General features: G+C 40.0%; 1 protein-coding gene across 4 annotated transcripts in view; it reads left to right on the plus strand.

Annotated features, from left to right (window-relative positions):
- Positions 1-22,117, plus strand: part of slc23a2 (solute carrier family 23 member 2) — a 58,056-nt gene that overhangs the window by 20,188 nt on the left and 15,751 nt on the right. Inside the window, exons 2-6 of one of the 4 annotated variants that reach the window (XM_054774961.1) lie at positions 8,339-8,387; positions 10,199-10,419; positions 19,072-19,167; positions 21,597-21,713; positions 21,911-22,068. In XM_054774961.1, the coding sequence (XP_054630936.1) occupies positions 8,339-8,387; positions 10,199-10,419; positions 19,072-19,167; positions 21,597-21,713; positions 21,911-22,068 (641 nt within the window). The remainder of the gene's footprint in view (positions 1-8,338; positions 8,388-10,198; positions 10,420-19,071; positions 19,168-21,596; positions 21,714-21,910; positions 22,069-22,117) is intronic. The other 3 variants (XM_054774962.1, XM_054774964.1, XM_054774963.1) reach the window with 3 other exon arrangements.

A 22,117-nucleotide genomic window follows, 5' to 3' on the forward strand; every position in this document is an offset into this window, starting at 1 on the left:
TTTTTTTTTGTTACTAGCAATCTCTTTCAGTGACAGTGTACTAAACATCGTACATGACAAAGAGACAGACAGGCTTATAGGACTACAATAAACAGAAGTATTGAAATAATTTAAAGAAATACAGTACCTCTTTCATAGACAATACAGCAGTGATGTTCAAAGTTTGGCCTGTGGGCCATATTCGGCTCACATCTCGCTTTAATTGGCCTTCGGCATATTGTAATGGTTTAATTTATTTGAACATGCATAAGGGTTACTTTGGAATACATCACGTATTACAGTTCACAGTTCCTCATGTCCAAAAGGACAAAAGGAAGAAGCAAAGCTTATTTAATCCTAAATTGCACAGATTTTGAATCAGTATGACTTTCGCTGTTTGAATATTGACAAAAGCAGAGAAATAAGCTGGAAATACTCTGAAGTTCATGTGTCAATACAGACGTCACCTCATTTGGATATACACTTGCTTGATTGACTTTTTGCAACGTTGTATGTGGAATACACTGTTTACATTTAATGGGGTGTAACATTTTGTCAGAGTTTTGTCAAAGTATAAAATATTTGGTGCAACAATGAGGTGTTATACTTAGGGACTCAAATGTAAGTTCCACCGTTTTGTATTACTTATGTCATTGTCTTTGTCACAAACTTTTTTATGTCACAAAATGACGATGTGCAAACGGGCTGAAATTGACAGCGGATTGTGTTTTATACACAACGGGCACAAAGAAAGTATTCGAATCGTGTAGGACAGGTCACACACAGCTAGCGAGTGCACACTTGCTAGCGGCCCACCTCTCCCCACTGGGACAAAGAGACTGTGACTGACAGGAGGGTTCACTCACTCAGTTCATTCCGCTATAGAACCAAAGCGTCCAGGTATTGAGACAGATGCAACCTCTTGTCATCCAGCCTGTTTGGTAGAGATGGAGGAGGAGAACAAACATGCATGCACATGTCAATATATTGAAGCCAATAAAATTATAGACTTCATTTTTATTCATCGTGTGATTTATTGATTATCGTGACAGGTCTAAGATATGCTATTAGATATTACACTAATTTGCGTTGTCACTTATAACAAAAAGCATACATAGAATTTTAACATCTTCAATGCACATGTGTATCAAAGTTACATTTTAATGTATGTGGCCCTCAGTGAAAAAAGCTTGCCCTGCCATGCAATGCATGAACCAAATTGCTTGCATGATGAAACAAACACAAAATGCTGCCATATCTACATGATACAGCAGATAAAGTAAAACATGTCAAGTCTTGTAATGAAAGCAACATATATGCATTTTTCAAACTTGGCATGCATTTTGACTTTTAATTATGCTTGTATGCTTCAGTGCTGTCCCGGTATGCATTTTGTTGTATTTTGTGCATTCAATGAGTTTGGAGGTGGACTAACAAGCTCTGGGCAAATCAGAGCACTCCCTTTTATAATTGCCTCTTGCAGCTGCCACTCCTAGCAAATGCTGTGCAGAGTGCGCGTGTTCAGTTCCATTCAGTCAATATCTGAAAGCAAGCGGGAGCCAGTCACCTCTGCTGCTCCTGCTATTTGACTGCATTTGCACCCCTTGTTGTCTGTCAATGCAGGCAGCATTTAGAAGGTAAAATTAAGATGTTGAGACGGTGTTGTTAGCCACTCATCATAGTTTCATTCATCTATTTGATGCGCGTGTTGCAACGTGTGTCCTAAGCGAACCACCATATTTCTCCAAATCCATTACAGAAAAAGTTACGTGTTATGTGCCATGGCTGAACAACTGCCTCAAAAGTTTCGGAAATCACAAAAATTTCTCGACAGCTTTTGAGAGAGAGATAGTCATGCCTCATTATTAGGCTGCCTCATCACGCGTTTTGCGCCGTGTGCAAGACATACAGTACATTGAGATCAGTCACCAAAGGGCAACAGGTAACAAACACAATGATATTAAAAATACAAGGATTATAAGAAAAATACCTTTTTTATTGTGTCACACCCGCCTTCCATGACCTTCAGTGGCTAAAGCCTGAATTATGCTTCAGCCTCATCACTATGCTGGTCCTTCTGACAGCAATGTTGGAATTTTTTGGAGGTGTGCATCAAGCTATGCCAGAGAGTTTAGAGGGGGAGGAGTCAGCCTGTGTAGTTTACAGCATAATTCAGGCTTAAGAATTTAAAAAAAGAGCAGGGGTGTCCAAAATGCAGACCATGGGCACAGGGGTGTTTTTTTAAAATGTCTTCACGTTTGGCAGGTTTGTGTAAGACATTGTTTATTGATTGCTAATTGGAAGATCAATTGGGGAGCGGAAAAACATTCTCCAGGTGTTAGCATTCCAGATTTTTCTTTCAGACTGATACATAGTATCTGTATTACATAATCCTGGTTAGGAGGACTCTGCTCTTTGCAGCCGTCTGTTAAACGTTTCCACTTTACAATAACACCACTTAGAATTGATCGCAGATTTTCTAGGAGGGAAGAAATTTCATGAATGGTGGTATCCTATTACAGTGACACGCCCTAATGTTTGTGAAGGGCAGGCTGCGTGGCTAGGAGCTTGATTTATAGGATGGATTTATTTTGTTTGCCTTTTGATGGGACTTAATATTAATTTAGTCTAGTAAGCTTAAATATTATCTGTGAGTGTTCCTATTGTTGACTAGTGACTCGACAAAAGTTTGTTTGTTGTGTGTGGGGAGAAGTTGGTTGTCTCGTCTTTTTGGATAAAAAAGTAACTACCCAGAGCTTTCCACAATGGCATTGAAGACATTGTTGCCATTCCATCCTCCAATCCAGTAAAAACACGCTGCACCTGTCTCTTCAAACCAAATGATTATTGTACAGATGGTGAGTGAGTATCCATTTTGTTCAATTTTGTTCATTCAAGTGCTTTGTTTTATACATTGATTGGCATGACATTACTATAACTTTTGACCCTCGACCCGTTCGGTCAGTTCGTTGGGGGCTTGACAGAACAAGAGCGGGTCCATGAGCTCAGAGAGTTTGGGACCGTAGGGTTAAAGGATAGAATTGGCAGCTAAAATTGTCCTTTTAACAAAATGTGAGATATTTCACCTCTGCTCCACTGTCAGAGAGCTCATCAATGTAAACATGACCTTGCAGCCGTTTTGTCTCCCCCCTCACTGCGAAATACAATGCCTTCACATGGACTCTTAACTTGATGTGAAGTTACAGACCCACACACATATATACAGGGACGTGCATTGTGATTGTTTGTACTGATAGCCGTCCGATTACCGTTGAGCCTTGTGGGTATAAATATGAACCACTCCCTAATTTCCTTATCCACTTATATTAAGATCACTGCATTTGAAATGACTGCAGCAGGTATTTGTGTTGACTTTTACTCCATGTGGGAGGATGTCAACACTCTGACTTTTACAGCTGCTAACTATGGAAACATTAGGAAACCCACTATACAGTATTTAACACTGACCTACACAGTTTTGTGCAGTTTGGAGGCATAATTTTCTTTTGTCATTGAAGGCAGAGGTTTTACAGCATCCTTCTAAAGATGGGTAGGCAGGCTTTTTAAACTGCTGTGCCACTTACCCAACACAAACATTGGCGTGAAGTCCTTCGTCATGCTTCGTCATGCTTCAGCATCCAGTTGCCATGGTTACACTTCCAGGTAGACAACGTGTGCCAGCCTGTCTTGTCAAATTACCACCACACCCTTGTTTAATCATTGCCCTTGCTCAACTGTCTTTGAGCTGTTCCCCTGCTTTTTTGGGCTATCTATTAACCTCTAATCAATGGCTGTTGCCTCAGTTACTCAATGACACATGCCCACTTTCGGTTCTGTTTTGGTCTCATCACGTTTTCCTCATACTTGTCTCGTGCATGGATGAATTTCCTGTCAGCTGCTACCCCATCACACAGAAGACTCTGAAAGTGATTCTGCCTATCAGGCGGAAGTGGATTAGTGGTGTTTGCACATGACTCGCCAGAGGCTCACACACCCAGAGGCTGCTGGGATGCTCTGTTAGGCAACTAGACTGTGTCATGCTCCTCCTTTGCTTCATGCGATGTCATCCATCAACAGGCATAAAATAACGTAGGTTTTAGGTTTTTGTTTTCTACTGAAGTGGCATTGTACAGGGATTACTCTTATGAGTCACTACAAAAAGTAGTAGAATAAAAGGTTGAGTAATACTGAATTTTACCATTCAGAAATTTTTACTTTAATATTTTAGAGTTAATGATTATAATTAGCAGATTCATGGACATGGGTGGCCAATAAGCCTACTAACTCATACCTGTAAGGTTCAACACACTCTGTTCCGCCTTCTTACCGCTATTACCTAACATTGGTTATGTTGTCGCTGCTAGGGGTGTAACTGTAACCAATGGAACTGTCTGTACCTCGGTATTTAGACTACGATTTCAGTCAATTTTTTTTTTCAAGTTTTTTGTGTTTAAAGACAAAACTTTTTTTCTTTTAAATTCTTTATTATTATTATCTCATTCAATCACAGCCATTTTTCAAAAGACAACTCATTTTGTACATTTTCGACGATTTTGATGGATCTTTCAAGGCACTCAGAATATTGTGTTCTATGGCTATATAAACATGGAACCTACCAAAAGAAAGATTTAGACCTCCCATCTTTCATCAGAAAAACGCTTGTTTCTGCCATTTTCCTTTCTCTGGTAATCAGCAGTAGATCATAGGTACAGTCAAACCTGTCTTAGCGGCCACCTGCCTATAGCAGCCACTGAAAATTCCCCCCCAGCAAATTTACATGTTATAGACCCTGTGTATAGCAGTCACCTGTCCAACGCGGCCAGCGGCCACCCATTTTGTCTCCCTTGGTCAATATCTGCCTGCATATAGTGGCCAAAATACCAACTCAAGTAGAAGCTTCATGCACGAAAAAGTTTTGTTTTTGAATCAATGAAGCTGTCGTGTGTAGACTTTAATTACTGAGTCCTAGCTCAGTCACAATCATTCACAAGATCCACACAAACTGTCAGTTGTTCCACATAAAAAAGCCGTCTTCTTTTGAGCTTGCTATTTCCTGGTCAAACATGTAACTTTAAAAGCATTTGCACCAAAACATTACTGCAAAGTAGGCTGGGAACAGGACGTGCTCCCAGCGACGCTACAATAAAAAAAACATACGCTAGCATGCATGCGGCAGCAGGAGCAAAACTGAGTTGGGTTGTACTTAATTGAAGTATTTTAGAATGTACTCACGTTATTTTTCATCAATCCTCATCCACAAATCCATGAAAGTCCTCATCTTCTGTATTCGACACAAACAAAGCCGTCTTCTTTTCCGTTCGCTACTAGTCCGTTAACTTGACAGTGTTATTCAGCTCCGAAGCAAAGAAGGAAACTTCTCCTGTTGCTTCTGCCAACTTTATTTATTGAACGCGGCCACCAGACAGCAGCTCAGAACACACACACATCTCTCAGCATCGTCTCTCCTTCCTGCTTGCCCACAAGGCAAAGGTTAAACAAGCCCCACTACATAGCTGTCCAGCCAATGCCTGTAAGAAATGACACCGTTTATTTCCTGGTGTGCACTGGTCAATACTGTAATGCCGCTTGTTGTGGGGAAGGAGAGACTCACGTCGTTGATGCACTTTAATGGCTTTATTAACAGCGGAGAACACTGCGGGACTTTACCTCCACGCCAACATAAACACACTTCCCAACTCTCTCCAAACTCACAGCTAGCACTGAGCCTAGCTCTCCTGCTCGGGACGCCCACCGTCACTTCCCGTCACTTCCTGATGAACTAAAGCTGTAATGACTCTGCCGTATAAAAAGTAAAATATTAAAAACAAGCGTAAGACATTACTAGCACAGCTTTGTTCTGTGGGTCGTGGATATATTCTATCAGTTATTATTAAGCCTCTAGCTTCCTTTTAGTAAGTAAAAACCTTGGCTATAATTGCACTACATTGTCATGTAGACCTACAAAGTACACTTGGAAGAACAAGAGGTGAATAAATGTATTGCAACTGATGTGAAACTGATGAGGGGTAGGATTAAATAAGCTTTGCTTCTTCCTACTCCTTTTTGGACATGCAAAATTGTGAATTGTACTATGTGATGTGCTACTGTTTGACACATATGCATGTTCAGGATGAATTAAAACCATGAACCATGAACCATGATAATAACAAGCCTAGTAGTGCTGTACAACTTTTATCCGCAGTCCGCAGTGCCCTCTACTGGTCAACATTATTATTATTATTATTTCCCTTTTTTTTTCTTTTTTTTCCCTCGTGGTCAACATTCAAACTGGACGCCAACCTGTCTATAGAGACCACCTGTCTATAGCGGCCACTTTTGCAGACTCCCTCTAGTGGCCGCTATAGACAAGTTTGACTGTAGTTTTCAAGAAAATATCAGTTCCCGGCTAGAAAAAATGAGAAAACCAGCTCTTTGTGAAAGGATACAGTTCAAGCATAACTTTCACTTTGACACAAATATTTTTTTGCATTTATGACAGCTGAAATATCTAAACAGCTATAGGACAACATAAACAACGCAAAAAAGGGGTTGTTTTGCATCAAAATAACAATTTATTTACAAATATAACACCATGAACTATTATAAATTTTCGCATTTGGAACTGTACTGTGTGTGCGTTTGCATGTGTTACTTTCCCTACAATGCATAACCTTCTGCATGCTACTCTCCTCCACGCTCTCTTTCACTTGCTCCTTACTGTCATGTGTGATTTGTCGGTTAACATGATACCTGCCCAGCTCTTATCAAATGCACTTCTGCCACCTTGTAGCTATTTTTGCGGCTTAAAAGTGCTCTGGAATGTTCATGTATTATTGGAGAATTGCATCATTACCTCTTTTTGTCTCTTGTGCAAGAAAAACGTAAATTAATCCAATTAATCCTTTCCAGAAAGCCAGAAATGTCAAAACAAAACATGTTTTTATAGTTTTACATACATGTTTACAATTTATAAACAACATATAAATTGATTAATGAAGATCAACAACACCTTCCTGTTTTGTCATGAGTTATTTCTTGAATTCAATAGTGTTTCTCACCTCAATAACACAAAAAGGAGGTAAAGAAAATTGCAAGTGCCAGTATTTTGATAAAGAAGGTGAGAAATTGAATTCAATAAATAACTGAGAAAACAGGAAGGTGGTATTGAAGAGGGAGGTGTTGATCTTGCTGCCAAATTGTGTCTTTGCACGTTTTCAATGAAGGTAAAAGTAACCTATTAAATGTTCATTTATCCTTTTCATTTGTATGTATTTATATTAGGGCTGTCAAAGTAAAAAAAAAATTGACGCGTGTCCGTTAACGTCACCATTATTTTTGACGCGTGCTTAACGTGCACACACCCTGTTTGGACCCTCAGCCGACGCCGTAGTTTGAGGAAGCAGCGGTGACCGTGTAGCTACAAGCTACTGCATTCATTTGTATGTCGGGAAGATCTGGGTTCGAATGTCCGTTGGGCATATCTGTGTGGAGCTTGCATGGTCTCCCCGTACATGCGTGGTTTTTCTCCAGGTCCTCCGGTTTCCTCCTACATTCCAAAAACATGCATGTTAGGTTAATTGGCGACTCTAAATTGTCCATAGGTATGAATGCGAGTGTGAATGGTTTTGTCTACATGTGCCCTGCCATTGACTGGCGACCAGTCCAGGGTGTACCCTGCCTCTTGCCCAAAGTCAGCTGGGATAAGCTGCAGCAAACCCGCGACCCTAGTTAGGGATAAGCGGCATAGAAAATAGATGGATGGATGATTTAAAAAAATATATATATATACATTTTTACAGTTGTAAAAAGAAGTTAATCCACTGTACAACATGAAAATCCACACACTCACCCTTGTTAAGATCCTCCTCTTCTCATGTTCTCTCTCCTCATCTTCTTTTGGAACAAGTATTGTATAAAATTCAAAGAAGAAGCAAAAGACAGACTTTTGAGGCATATTTTGACGAAAGTTTTGGTCTGTTTCTGAATTGTACAACATTCTGCTAACTACCACTGTAGGAAATGTAAAAATAACATTTAACTTGCAACTTTTCTTTTCTGCTAGCCTTTTTAAAATTACTTTGCAAAAAAAAAATCACATGGACACGCTGTTAGTTAATTATTATTTCAGCATTGTGTGCTGTAAAATACACCTTGCAGTCACTAATAATAATCATTCACTAATCAATTTTGTTATTAATAAATCATGTGTCCAATTAACTGTTCTCACTTCCCTGCTCCTTCCTGTCTTTGACCCATCCCTTCTGCCTCACCCTCTTCCTCTCTTTTCACTCGTTTTCCTCCGTTTCTCTCTCTCGCTCTCTCTCTCTCTCTCTCTCTCCCTGTCTCGCTCCCCACACAGATGCTCCCAGCCGTCCAGATTGACAGGAGTGATGGGATGTGTCAACTAGGTATTTCACCTATCCCAACATTTTCACACTGCAAACAGAGAAACTGGTTTAGGAAAAGCTTGAAATTAAGTGGAGTGGGGAGTTACACAAATTAGTACCCTGCATTCAAATATCAAGTTACACTGCATTTCCTGTTGTGTGACAGATGGCAATTACATTTAATTTTTTTTTTATTTTTATTTTTTTTTAAAGTCTAGTGCCTTAGGCAGGGGATTTTAAAGTGAGACGGTGAGCCTCTCTTTATCAAAATAACATAGCGCCTCCCCTACTCTCAATCACTTATAAACACTCTAAAATAGTGTATTATTGTTTTTGATGTTGTTGTTGCTATGCAGTTGTCAAGATAGACAAAAAAAAATGAAAAGAACATATTTGAAAAGGTGTATAAAATAGATTTTAGACACAAATTCTTACACTATATAGTCACACTTCAACATATTCATATACATAAAAAAATTGTAATACAACTCTAAAATCTAGTTTCAATGATTATTTCTAATCATCTCAAGGTCTTTGTTGGTCTAACCCCAAAAAAGTTACTTGCTTCCTGTTTCTCGCATTTACGTTTTAACATAGTATGTAAAACCTTTATAAATATCTGCTGTTCTAGAATTTTCTGCTCTCCCTCAGACTTTCCTCTCTCAAAAGAAAGTAGATATATTTTTATTTAATTTTTTTTACATGTAGCTAAATCTACTTGACTTATCTTTATTAGCCTTGTTTTGGGGCCAGTAATGTTCTTTGAATGTTGCTGTGTGGTTTACTGCCTATTTCTGTTACTGTCTGGCTGATCAGCAGACCAATCAGTCTGACTCTCATAATGCTTTTTACAAAGCTGCCAATTCTGAGCAGTCCATCCATCAATCTTGTATGCCGCTTATCCTCACTAAGGTCGCGGGTATGCTGGAGCCTATCCCAGTTGACTTCAGGCGAGAGGCAGGGTACACCCTGGACTGATCGCTACTCAATTGCAGGGCACATATAGACAAAAGAACCATTCACACTCATATTCATACCTATGGACAATTTAACCTAACATGCATGTTGTTGTTTTTTTTATGTGGGAGGAAACCGTGTTACCTGGAGAAAACCCATGCACGCACATGGACAACATGCAAATTCCACAAAGAGATGCCCAACGGAGATTGGAACCCAGATCTTCCCGATCTCCTGACTGTGTTGCCAACATGCTAACCACCAGGCCACCGTGCGGCCTCTGAGCAGTTTAAATGATTAAATAAAAAATATATTACACTTGTGGCATTGAATCCATTTATTAATGAATCCTGTCAACGACTCTGGCTCTTGAGTACCAGTATTGACGAAGGGACGTGACAGAGCTCAAGGCCACGTTTTACATAAATAAAAGTTGCCGTGACACGAGAATGAAGACAAACAGAGTATCTACTGTTTTTTGGGGGGGGGGTTTTGCACGTTTTCCATCTTTCACGCTCGCACTATTATGCATGTTGTGTTTTGTTTGTCTTGCTTAACTTCCAACGTTGTCTGCATCTTCTCTTTATCTCCTCTCTCCTGGTACCTCCACAGACAATTTATTTTCTGCTGTACTTTAAATATTCATGAGTAATTCAGAATCCCAACAGATGTTTTGGAATGTCTTTCCATTGTCCATACAGCTGCTTTAAAACCGCAAAAGATGTCATTTGCATTTTTATTAGATGAACAATGATTGTACTTTGGTGTAATATAACTGAGGAGGACAAAAACAACTTGGGAGCATCTGACGTGAACTTGAATTCATTTAATCCTGATATTAATCCCGCTTATCCTCTGTCTTGTTTTCTTCCAAGCAGACAAGACGTCTTTGGATGATGTAATCAGACTGAGGGACTCATCTGCAGTGTTGACGCCGGAGCGAGACAAAGGCGGGAAGGAGGAAGAGTGGGTGGACTGTGGTGATACAAACATGGGCGTGGGCAAGAACACCTCCTCCAAGCCAATGGACAGCGAGAGCGAGGGAGGGAAATATGAAGAGGAGAGTAAACACGGAGCAGACTTCTACCCCATTCCGGTACATGCATGTGTTTTCAAGATTCAAGATTGTCAATTTACCATACATGCAAGACTTACAAAATCAAGATACCGTTTCTCTCTTACTCAGTACTTTTGAAGCTAGGTAAATAAAAGAATATTAACGGCTAAAAACCAAACAGTAAAACTGACTAAAAACTAGTTGGTACAAAAACAGGCGTTGCAGAAAGGCTGTGGTGCAAAACCGTATGTTTTTGTGCAAAAACATCAGAAGTACAAGTAGTTCTTGTTAGGTGGGTGGGTTCCTGTCCAGGAGCGGAGGGGGTTGGTAGTGGGCAGAATTTAGCTTCCTGAGGGTCCGGTAGTTTCTTCCTGAAGGCAGGAGGCTTAAGTGGCAGTGAGAGGGGTGCCTTGGTACAAGGAGCACATAATGTGGGTGGGGACTCTTGCTCGATTTGGCCTGCGGAGGGAGGAATTAGAGGCGTGTTTTGGCCTTGTTTGCCAGCAATTTGGTGTTTTTGTTGGACCACCATCCTGGGAAAAGTGTACCTCCAGGAACCTGGTGATTCTCACCCTCTCCACAGCAGTGCCATTGATGGTTAGTGTGGGAGTGCTGTGGGGGTCTTTTCCTAAATTCCACAATGATCTCTGATTTTTGACCTTCAACCACTGAGCTAGTTGGCCCACCTCGCTCTTGTATTTGGCCTCATTATTATTGGAGATGAGTCCCACCACAGTTGTGTCATCCGCAAACTTGCAACTTTTTCACTTCCAATACTAGGGATGTCTCGATCCAATCTTCAAGATTGGGATTGGCTGCCGAGCCGCTGTATTTTGAACATCGGATAATATCGGCTTCTGCCACAAGATCGGGTTGATCGGGCTGCCATATCACATTCGTAACTCTGCGCCACACTCCAACATGGTAGGTGCACTAATGCGCCTCAAAGCTGGTTGCCACTCGACTCTCGAATGAAATGAAAGTTAGTTTCACTGTGGACGTCGGATATTCGGCTCCGTAGCGCCTCTGTTACGGAGCGTGAATGGAAGCTACCGGTGTTAGCTTCGTTTAGCGGTGCAGCTGTGTGTGAGTGTGTGCGACTCTGGCCGGATGAGTATATTTTCACCGTGTTGTTTTACCGTTTTTTTTTATATAAGGACTGTTTTATAATGTTTTAATGAAATGAAATAAAATTTTATAATGGCCACTGATGAAGTCCAGGTTCTGAGTGGGGGGGGAAAAAAAAGACGAGAGGCACATTTATTCCTGCACCCAGCTCGTGTCAACGTCACATTTCTGGCCTTCAAAATAAGTGCGCTCTTTGTCACATTTGTCTAATTATGCAAACAAAATAAGGGTGTCCTAAAAATATCTTGCATTAATAACGTAATCTGAATTACATCTGTGACTACAACTTCCTTAATCACAAGCACGGGCATTACAGCTTGTTGATTTTGTAGCAATTTTGTGCTGACATCCCATTAGAAAAGCCAAGATAAATCCATTTCGGAACATTTACTTCACAAAATGGGCCAATGATGTATTGCCTAATGATTTTTGCATTTCATTCATGGACATTTTATTCACTAACCCAAAAAGCACACACTCTATGCTGGTAAAATAAGTGAAATAGGTAACTGAATTCTAAAAAATGAAAACGGAAAAAACAGAATTTGGGGGGAAAAAACGCATTTCATAGGGCCAAATGATTAATCCTACCCTAAAAGTGTTTTGCACGCCCATTTTTTCCAATTGTCTTTTATTGGATGGACTTTTATTGGATTAGGGACCTGACTCACAAAGGTGTGTTACAAAAGCCCAGCAATATTGTTGGTCATGCTGTGTAATAAAAAAGTAAATTCAGCAATACTTTGGTTGCATTATTTTTAATGCTTTGAAAAGCTAATTTCATAATCGTATACAATTTCACAAATTTATGTTTGTAACAAAAGCTTATCGGAAGCCAAAAAATGTGGATCGGGTCATTCCTATCCGATACCATACTGGTACTGCTGTCTTGAATATCACCCGATACACAAATCATATGTACTGTTATCTATTTTGTAGTGTGGAATATTAGAAGAGCACCAATCATACATACTTTTGATGACTTACTTTGTAGTGTGGAATGTTAGAAACGGCTTGATCAAGTGATATTACTCAAACAGAACAATAGGCGGCAACAGTGTAGGTATGAGGAAAAACTCACCCATTTATTTCTTTATGCATGTGGGTATAGTGATATCCACAATGTAGTAGCATAATTTAGTGAAGTTCGAGGTGCTCAGTGAAGCGTTTAAACCTGAGTTTACTCAGCACCGACAGGGCCTCGCTCTTTTCTGTTAAAGCTAATGACTTTTTGCCGTCCTGTGGAAGTTTCCCATGTGATGCCGCTTCATATTCGCGATGATGTTTGTTAAATCAAACTTTCACAGTTGTGTGCGACCATGAGAAACTTGTGTATGACAGGTTTTGCACTAAGCTGGAACATCTTTTTACTGCCACATGGCTGACATCACTCCTGCTCATTGCTACTTCATTAGCACGCTAGCAAACACTTGTTGTTGTGATCACATGAGCACTATTCAGTCCCTGCTGGATAGATGTGCTGTTGCGGAGTCTGAAATCCACTGCTTGTATTGGAGTGCCAATATCGGAGATGCAGGCCGATATAATCCAATATTGTTTTCTTTTTTTCTCGCTGATATCTGCCAGATATCTGATATCAATATTGGATCGGGACATCCATAGTTGGTGCTGTTTGACCTAATATGCAAACTGAAACAGGTCATGGGAGGGAGGGAGCATGGACTTAATAATCTGCATGACCAACCGCTCAAATAACTTCTTTATGATTTTTTTTATTGGAAAATATACATAAAGGCAAAGTAACACACCCAAGTAGGCCTGTCACAATAACAAATTTTGCTGGACGAAAATTGTCCTGCAAATTATTGTCGATAATCGATATTATTGTGGCATAATAATGTGAATACATCGTATCAAAAGCAATACATTTTAATTTCTCAAGAGTATTTAACATTGTAATTGGAATGTCAAGAGATTTAAAATAAAATAAATTAAACAACATAATGAATTTAAACAAAAAAAAAGACCAAAAAAAACCCAATAAAAATAAAATGGACTGCAAAAATTGCACTTAAATAAAATTCCCAATCATAAACAAAAACTGTAAAAAAAAAAAATAGACCTTTTTAGAGCTTTTTTTTTCCCGGCCTCCCTCTAAACGCTGACCTGGTATTTTGTTATTCCAGTGCCCTAATGATTACATTACAAAAGTGGCAGTGAATCCTGTCTGCTTTGATGTCCTGCACCATGTCCTGCTGCTTGAAAAAATCACAAAGGGAAAGGAAATGTGACAGATTTTTAGTTTCCTCCTTGGTGGTTTTGTGGGATTGTGAAGACATGTTTGTGACACCAAAGCTTCCACTTATTATTTCCTTAAATGTGATCAACATCTGCATGTCTACAGACAAACTAGGGGGAAGTGTCTCACGTGCACATGTCAAAAATATCCATCCAAACAACCATTCGCACTCAACATTCATACCTATGATGTCAATAATATAATAATAATTCTGACACCATACAGTGTACCTTAATTCGTCTGCAGGTACAGAAACATGATGAATGGCCCTGCACTACTACTATGACAATTACAACATGCTCTCTTAATACTGTCACTCACATGTCACACATCACTTTGATGTCTGTCATTAGGTAGCTATATACTATATCTACAGTTAAGTAGATTGGTAGATGGGGTGATATGGATAGATGGATAAACATGTAGGTTGGCAGACAGGTAGGTAGTTGTGTAAATAAGTGACGTAGATCAGGGGTGGGCAAACTAAGGCCCGGGGGCCACATCCGGCTAGCCAAGCATTTGAATCCGGCCTGCTAGTTGGTTCCAAAGTATTTAATTTAAATTTTAACATATAAACTGGCAACATGACATGCAAGTAGTCAGAGTCAAGCTGAGACAACCTTTTAATGGTTTAAGTAGCTTTTCACAAGCAGCGATCCAGACAACTACCTCATCCATGGTGCCAAACAAACACAAGTCAACAAATGTGTCAACAAGTCAACTAAACCTACCCACTGCACTGTCTGGGAAGTAAAAAAGGAGGAACGTTCACATACTGTTTAATAGTCAATGTTTTATTGTTCATATTCATGTACATTATGGGTGTCTTATTCAGTAAAAAGAAAAACTGTAAAAGTCAATTAATGTTATTTGATGTGGTTTGATGTTTAAAGTGCTCCTGGAAAAAGGGACACAAGCACATTTAGCAGATTGGATGACATTTTACAGATAAAATAAGACAGATGGACTGTTAGAATTATAAGCGTAAAATAGTGTGTGTATATCAAATATATAGTCTGGCCATCCGGACAGTTTTGTTAACTCAATACGGCCCTCGAGTCAACAAGTTTGCCCACCCCAGCTTTACATAGGTAAATGGATAGATGAACAGAGGCAGATACTGTAAGTAAATGGATATCTAGACTGGTCGATGTGTGGGTAGATTGATAGATGGGTAGGTAGATGGTAGATAGACGGGTACATAGATTGGTAGATGGATAAATTGGTAGACATGTAGCTAGGTAGTAAAGGCAGATATGACGGATTAAATGAAATTAAATGTTTGATCCAGTAGATTAGTTTATATTAGATAGAATAGAGATTACTGATAAGATATGATAGCCATACAAACAGAAAGACTTAGCCCTCCTCACCGCCTCAAAGGCCTCGTTTCTGTATTATGGGCGCCACACATGGGAGGTGACAAACAACTGCATTTGGTGAAACTCATCGTCAACAAGTAGCAAACCCCGCACAATGGAGCCGACAAGCAGCTGTGACCAGCTACACTGGTGAGCGACGCGTTCACATCCAGAGCAAATTGTATGAGTATCCCACGGTTTTGATTGACTGTCAAGTGTGGAGGGAATTTGGGCGTATTAAAGTAGTTCAGATGAGGAAAACCGTCCGGTGTTGATCAAGTACTCTTGCTAGTACTGAAGATAAACTTCCATAAATGTCTTGGAAATGAAAACTTATCAGATGTGTTTACTCTGGCGGCAACGAGGTGAGTTTTTTGTTTTTTGTTTTTTTTTTAAATCTCTATATACTTTTTTAGAAATGTCAAATAGCTCAGAGAATGGCAAGTATTACTTTTTGACTCATGTTTACCTGCAAGAGCGTACTGATTAGCATCCGGTCCGCTGATTGGTCCTCGTCAGGGCGACAATGATGAAGTCGCCCTATCACGCAGGTTCCACTGAAAATGAATGCAGTAAGTCTCAGAACATTACGGGGGGATGATGAATGGAGCAGAATCGATGTCGCCTCCCATGTGTGGCATCCGTTAGTTTTATTAGAACTTACAGTAGCATTTGACACTAGGGATGTCCCGATCCAATTTTCAGGATCGGGATCGGCTGCTTATCCACTGTATTTGTGAAGATCGGATAATATTGGCTTCCGCCACAACATCGGGCCGATCCGGTTGCCGTATCACGTTCATAATTCTGAGCCACACTCCCAACATGGTAGGTGCTGCAATGCGTCTCAAAGCTGGTTGCTACTCAACTCGTGCCACCCGCAAGAAGAAGATAATACACCACCATGCAGACATGTCCGCGGTGTACCGTGGTGAAGTTAGTTTCACGTTGGATATTAGGCTCTGTAGCTACAGCAGTAGTTCCCTCTCACTGTGCCCGGACTGCTGCGTCATGGTGTACGGACCTCGCAGGGGAAGAGCCGCTCTGGTTGCTTATAATAGGGACCACACAAACACTACTAAACATGTCGAAATGGCGCCGAAAAGCCTTGGAAACTCCTGTTATGTTGCGTGAATGGAAGCTAGCAGGCTTCCCTTAGTTTAGCTAGTGCAGCTGTGTGTGTGCGCGACTTCACCGTGTTATGTTTTACTGCTTTAATGTAAGGACCATTTTACAATGCCCACTGACGAAGTGCAGGTTGTCAGTGAAAAACGAGAGGCACGTTTATTCTTGCACTCAGCGTGTATAAACGGTCAATTGCCATTCTCAACACACACAGCACATTCCGGACTTTAAAATAAGAGCACTCTTTGTCACATTTGTCTAATTGTGTAAACAAAATAAGGGTGTCGCTCTCCCTTAGACATAAGGAGAAGCACTGTCCTCAGGGAGACACTTTGAGTAGAACCGCTACACCTCCGCATTGAGAGGAGCCAGATGAGGTGGCCTGGGCATCTGGTCAGGATGCCTCCCGGACGCCTCCCTGCGGAGGTATTCAGGGCAAGTCCGACCAGTAGAAGGCCTCGGGGAAGACCCAGGACACGTTGGAGAGACTGTCTCCCAACTTGCCTGGAAACGCCTCGGGATCCGCCTGGAGGAGATGGACGAAGTGGCCGGGGAGAGGGAAGTCTGCTTAGGCTGCTGCCCCCGCGAACCAATCTCAGATAAGCAGTAGAAGACGAATGGATGGATGGATGGATGAAATAAGGGTGTCATTAAAATATCTTAATAAATGGAAGGATTTTTGCATTTTATTCACTAACCCAAATAGCACACACTCCATGCTAGTAAAATAAGTGGAAAAGGTAAAAAACTGAATTCTAAAAAATTTAAACGGAATATGGGGAAAAAATAAAACGGATTTCATAGGGCATGAAGAGTTTGTTAAAAAATGTCATATCTTCTAAATCACACCACGAATTGATTTATAACCATGTCAAATGATTAGTCCTACCCTAAAAGTATTTCGCATGCCCATTTTTTTCCCCATTTTATCTTTTATTGAATGGACTTTTATTGGAGTAGGGACCTGACTCACAGAGGTTTGTTACAAAAGCCAAACAATATTGTTGGTCATGCTGTGTAATAAAAAGGACATTCAGCAATACTTTGGTTGCATTATTTCTAATGCTTTGAAGAGCTATTTTCATAACCATATTCAATCCCACAAATTTATGTTTGGAACAAAAGCTAATTATTGAAAAAACAAACTAACAAAAAAAACGATCGATATCGGATTGGATCGGAAGCCAAAAAAGGTGGTTCAGGACATCCCTATTTGATACAATTGATCACCAAATAATACATATATAATAATACTAATACAGAGATTAGAACATGGCATTAAAGGAACTCAACTCAAAACCTACCTCTTTGCTAAAGCGTATACTGTAGTTAGAACTGACTCCTGATACGCTGATATGTATCACAGACACTCACTCCTCTATGTTCCTTGGACTAAGACTAAGACTTCTGGCTTGATCGACCCTCTATCCCTGTATGTTTATATCTTAACCCAACCAGGTGAGACGGACGGCTGCCCTACAGAGCCTAGGTTCTGTTCAAGGTTTCTTCCACAGAGGGAGCTTTTCCTTGCCTCCGTCACCAAGTGCTTGCTCATTTGGGGTTTCAGTTGGTTCTCCGTTCTTTCATTTATGAATGTGACCTTCATGTGTTAAGTGACACGATATGACTGCTGTTGTGATTTGGCGCTATATAAGTAAGTTCAGTTGAATTGAATTGAATTAAATGAAAAGTGCTCATGACACTAAAATTCACTGCTGTCATCCAACAGTAGACAACTATGAAATACAAGTCAAATGAAGTTGTGATTATCAAACACCCCCGAGCAAGTTTTCTGAGCCATGGCATAGCATAGCAAAGCAAAGCAAAGAAAAGAAAGCGAAATATTCACAAGAACATTCACTGATATTGTGTTGTGATGCATAGTGGTGAATACATTGTAGTTTTTCAACATTTACAGAATAAACACTATCGGCTGGCACTATATCAATTTTGGAAGTCAGAGCTGTATCCGTTTGTTGTTGAAACATTGAGCATCTGATGTAACACATACAAAAAAAAAATCGGTATGTTGCTTGACTGGCAGTGATTGACACTGATACATTTATGCAGAAACTGCAAGATACAAGATGAAACACGAAACCCATATTATTTGATAAGATTCGTTGAATATATCCAGTAGAAAAAAATTGAATTTCATTACTGCCACTTGGCACGCTTTTCCATGGTCGAACTTATTCTGTTGCGTTTTCACGCACAATTCCCAGTCTGGGTTGAGGAGAGATAGCTGATAGTAGAAGCACCCTCTAGTAATACTTATTGATGCCCAAATGTTTGTTTGAGGCACATTATCTAAACTGTCCTCGAAATGTGCATCTGATGCGGCTAATTTTTTAATTGTTTTGTCATTGACTTATATTTAAATTTGCTTGATTATCTGAAACATTTAAGTGTTACACACATGCAAAAAAAAAAAGGAAATCAGGAAGTTGGCACACCACTTTAGATGTATGAACTGCACCACAACAATATGAAAACACTGTATTCCATGCATATTCCTCCTTCTCCAGTCTCCAACCGTTTTTTTTTTTTTTTTTTTTTTGTGGTTTGAGCACACATATAACACAGGAAATATGCCTTTCATTGTTGTTATTCACAGCAAAAATAACATGATTAATATGTGTTTTGGTGTCATAAGTACTTTAAATGATCGTGAGGGAAAATAAACATTTTAAAGCAGCCATATGCACCAAGAGAGTACAAAACATTAAAATCACAAACATACAGCCCAGTCAGCAAACTGTAATCCGGATATTTTTTTTATCTTTTTAAATGTCAGACATCATTTTGTGTGGGCAGGTGGTGGTAAATGGAGTGGGAGGAGCCAATGGAGACCAGGATACAGAGAACACCGAGCTGATGGCCATCTATGCTAAAGTTCAGGGAGCGGAAAAGGTAACTGGATTGTGTTTACCTCTGGAATGTCATCACGGTGACTGGCAGTCACATTTTAAAAATGCTAACCCAACCCACATGTTGCAAGCTCTTAATAGTCTTGGAACTTGGTCATCATTCACTTGTTTTTATTTGAACCCCTCTTTCAGTGCTGTGCATTTTATGTTCTAATGTTTTGCATATATGGGTGGTCCTCCCTTTTGTCTCTGATACTATTGACCCAACAAAAAACTACATTTTTTTCCCCTAAATATAAAATACAGTGGGTGATGACTTAATAGCTAAGAGGAGATAAAGTTTAATACAGATCCAGAATGTTCTCTGCATCAAATTAAACACAAATTTACAGATATAACCCTATTAATTACAGTGTGACTTCATTAGAGCTCTGTAATTATCTTTAAATGGGCGGTCTGTGTGACATCTTGATTAACCTTGTAGATTCATGCTAAAATCCAGGGCACATGCCAAAAACTGTAAATGCAAACATATTTTTTTACATTTAAAGACTGTCACATAATACAGTGGCGCCTTGGTTTTCCAGTGCTCCAGTTTTTGTAAGATTTGGTCTCAGATTAATTTTTTGCCAACGTTTTGCCCCCGGTTTTGTATCTTACAACATTGCACGTGACGGACTAGTCCGTTTGCCCTGTACTGCATCTTTCCACGAAATCGAGGCCTCCAACCAAACACCCTGAGCATTGGTGACTCCCTTTCTGTGATGTGAGGTTGGCCGTGAGACTGCTAAATAACCCACCACAGAAAGTTGAAAGTGTCAGCAAATTTGATAAAGGTGAAAAACAGTATTGAATTTGAGAAAGATTTGCGTTGAATGTGAGAAAGATCACAATGAAGATGCCGTACGCATGGCCTATCTGCAGGATGTACAGGCCATGATGACTTCAAAGGGATTCCTTGAATCTCTCTCTCAACCAACTTCAGACTGGTGTAGGCAGGTTCGAAGCAAACGTGTGTGAGTGGAGACTAAGAACAACGGTTGTGTGTGTGTGTGTGTGTGTGTGTGTGTGTGTGTGTGTGTGTGTGTGTGTGTGTGTGTGTGTGTGTGTGTGCGTGCTTGTGTGTGTGCGTGCTTGTGTGTGTGCGCGCGCACGCACGTGTGAAGGGCCTATGCTGATGAAATCCTGCCCTGTCCCCGTGGGGACTAGACCTCATGAAGCCAATGCGGACACATTTCTTGAAATATTGACTGGGGAAATTGTGTGGTATAGCATACTGTTTCTTATGCAAGTGTAGCATATGGCAGCATCACGACTGTGTGACGTGTGGTGCCATAAAGCGGTGTTTTGTGTACTGTAAATGCATGTGATTTACCGTAAATGCATGTAATTGCATCAGTTGATGTAAATAGTCGTGTGAGCACAACTCCCTCTCCACTCCTCATGGCTGCTCACCTTGCCGTCAACAAGAGTTCTCAATAAAGGCAAATGTGATGTTAAATGTTAAAATGTGATGTTAAATGTATGTTTATTCATTTCATTCATCATTTCTCATTAATGTTGCATTGTTTTCTGCATGTAAAACTATCATTATTCTTGATTCAAATGTATTTATTCTTATTTTTGCATTACTTACAATTGGAAAAATTGTTGTTTACGTATGTTTCAGTTTTTATGTGACATTTTTGAATAGATTAATAACAAAAACAAAGTTCCACTGTATACAGCTTTATGCAATAGAATTGCATGTATTGAATGTATTATTTATCAATCCATAATAGAAGTCTTTTGATTAGTCTTCTGAGTAATTCAAGAAGACTTTCAAACATTTTACAGTAAAAATAATGAACTGTTGACACACAACAGCTGCATCAAAATGGACAAAGAAAAGGTTCTGTGGACAAAACCTCCCTCTTTCAAATGCACTTTTCATGGTGTCACTGTGACAGTGCACTTTTCTGAGAAAGTGAAATCACATGTGGGGGTCGCAAACTGTCCCTTAATGTCGCATACATTTTTTTAAAACCCTCTTGTACTTCTTTGACACATTCGAGAAGTTGATCATTAAAGTGAACTATGTAATTAAAAGAGAATATACAGTGTCTCTTTGGCCATTTAAGCGTATGCCAGTGGTTCTGTTATTTTCTGTCATGCCCCAACCCCCACCACCCCCAGGGAATATAATTTTTTTTACACACTCCACATTTGAAATGCTGCTAAGAATCTGATCATATTTGTTTATTTACTGTACCTGTACATACCACTGTATGCGTTGCTGGCACCAGCATCGTTCAAGTATCAAAGACACTAACAGAGCTGCAAACCTTGAAGAAATGTTATGAGGAGTCCCCCCTGCATCATGATCTCACACTCCCTCTGACACCTCACTGCCCCACTATTTGAAAAGCACTGGCATGTGAAAAAGGCAATAAGATTATTTGTGTGTGTGTGTGTGTGTGTGTGTGTGCTTAGAGCTCAATGTCAGAGACGTTGGACAGCTCAGACAGTACGGATGCGAGGAGGATGGACATGATCTATATTATAGAAGACACTCCGCCTTGGTACCTGTGTGTGTTTTTAGGGCTACAGGTAAATACACAATCTTTGTTTTTACCTAACACGCTTATCATATTATGTCTTATTAGTATTTGTTTTATGAGAGTTTAATGGTATGTTGCATCCTGGTTGCATTGAATGTTTGAAGCAGTGCTTGTAGCAGTAAAAAACAATTTTTTTTTCAACATACAGTGTTAACGCAACTCAACACCCTGTATTGTGTTTTCCAGCACTATTTAACATGTTTCAGCGGAACCATAGCCGTGCCGTTCCTTCTCGCTGAAGCCATGTGTGTTGGCTTTGACCAGTGGGCAACAAGCCAACTCATAGGGACCATCTTCTTTTGTGTGGGGATCACCACCCTCCTCCAGACCACACTGGGCTGCAGGTCCACACACTCACAAAACACTCAAAACATCCGTCCACATACACTTCAA

Source organism: Dunckerocampus dactyliophorus, chromosome 4 (genome assembly GCF_027744805.1).
Source record: "Dunckerocampus dactyliophorus isolate RoL2022-P2 chromosome 4, RoL_Ddac_1.1, whole genome shotgun sequence".
Lineage (NCBI taxonomy): Eukaryota > Metazoa > Chordata > Actinopteri > Syngnathiformes > Syngnathidae > Dunckerocampus > Dunckerocampus dactyliophorus.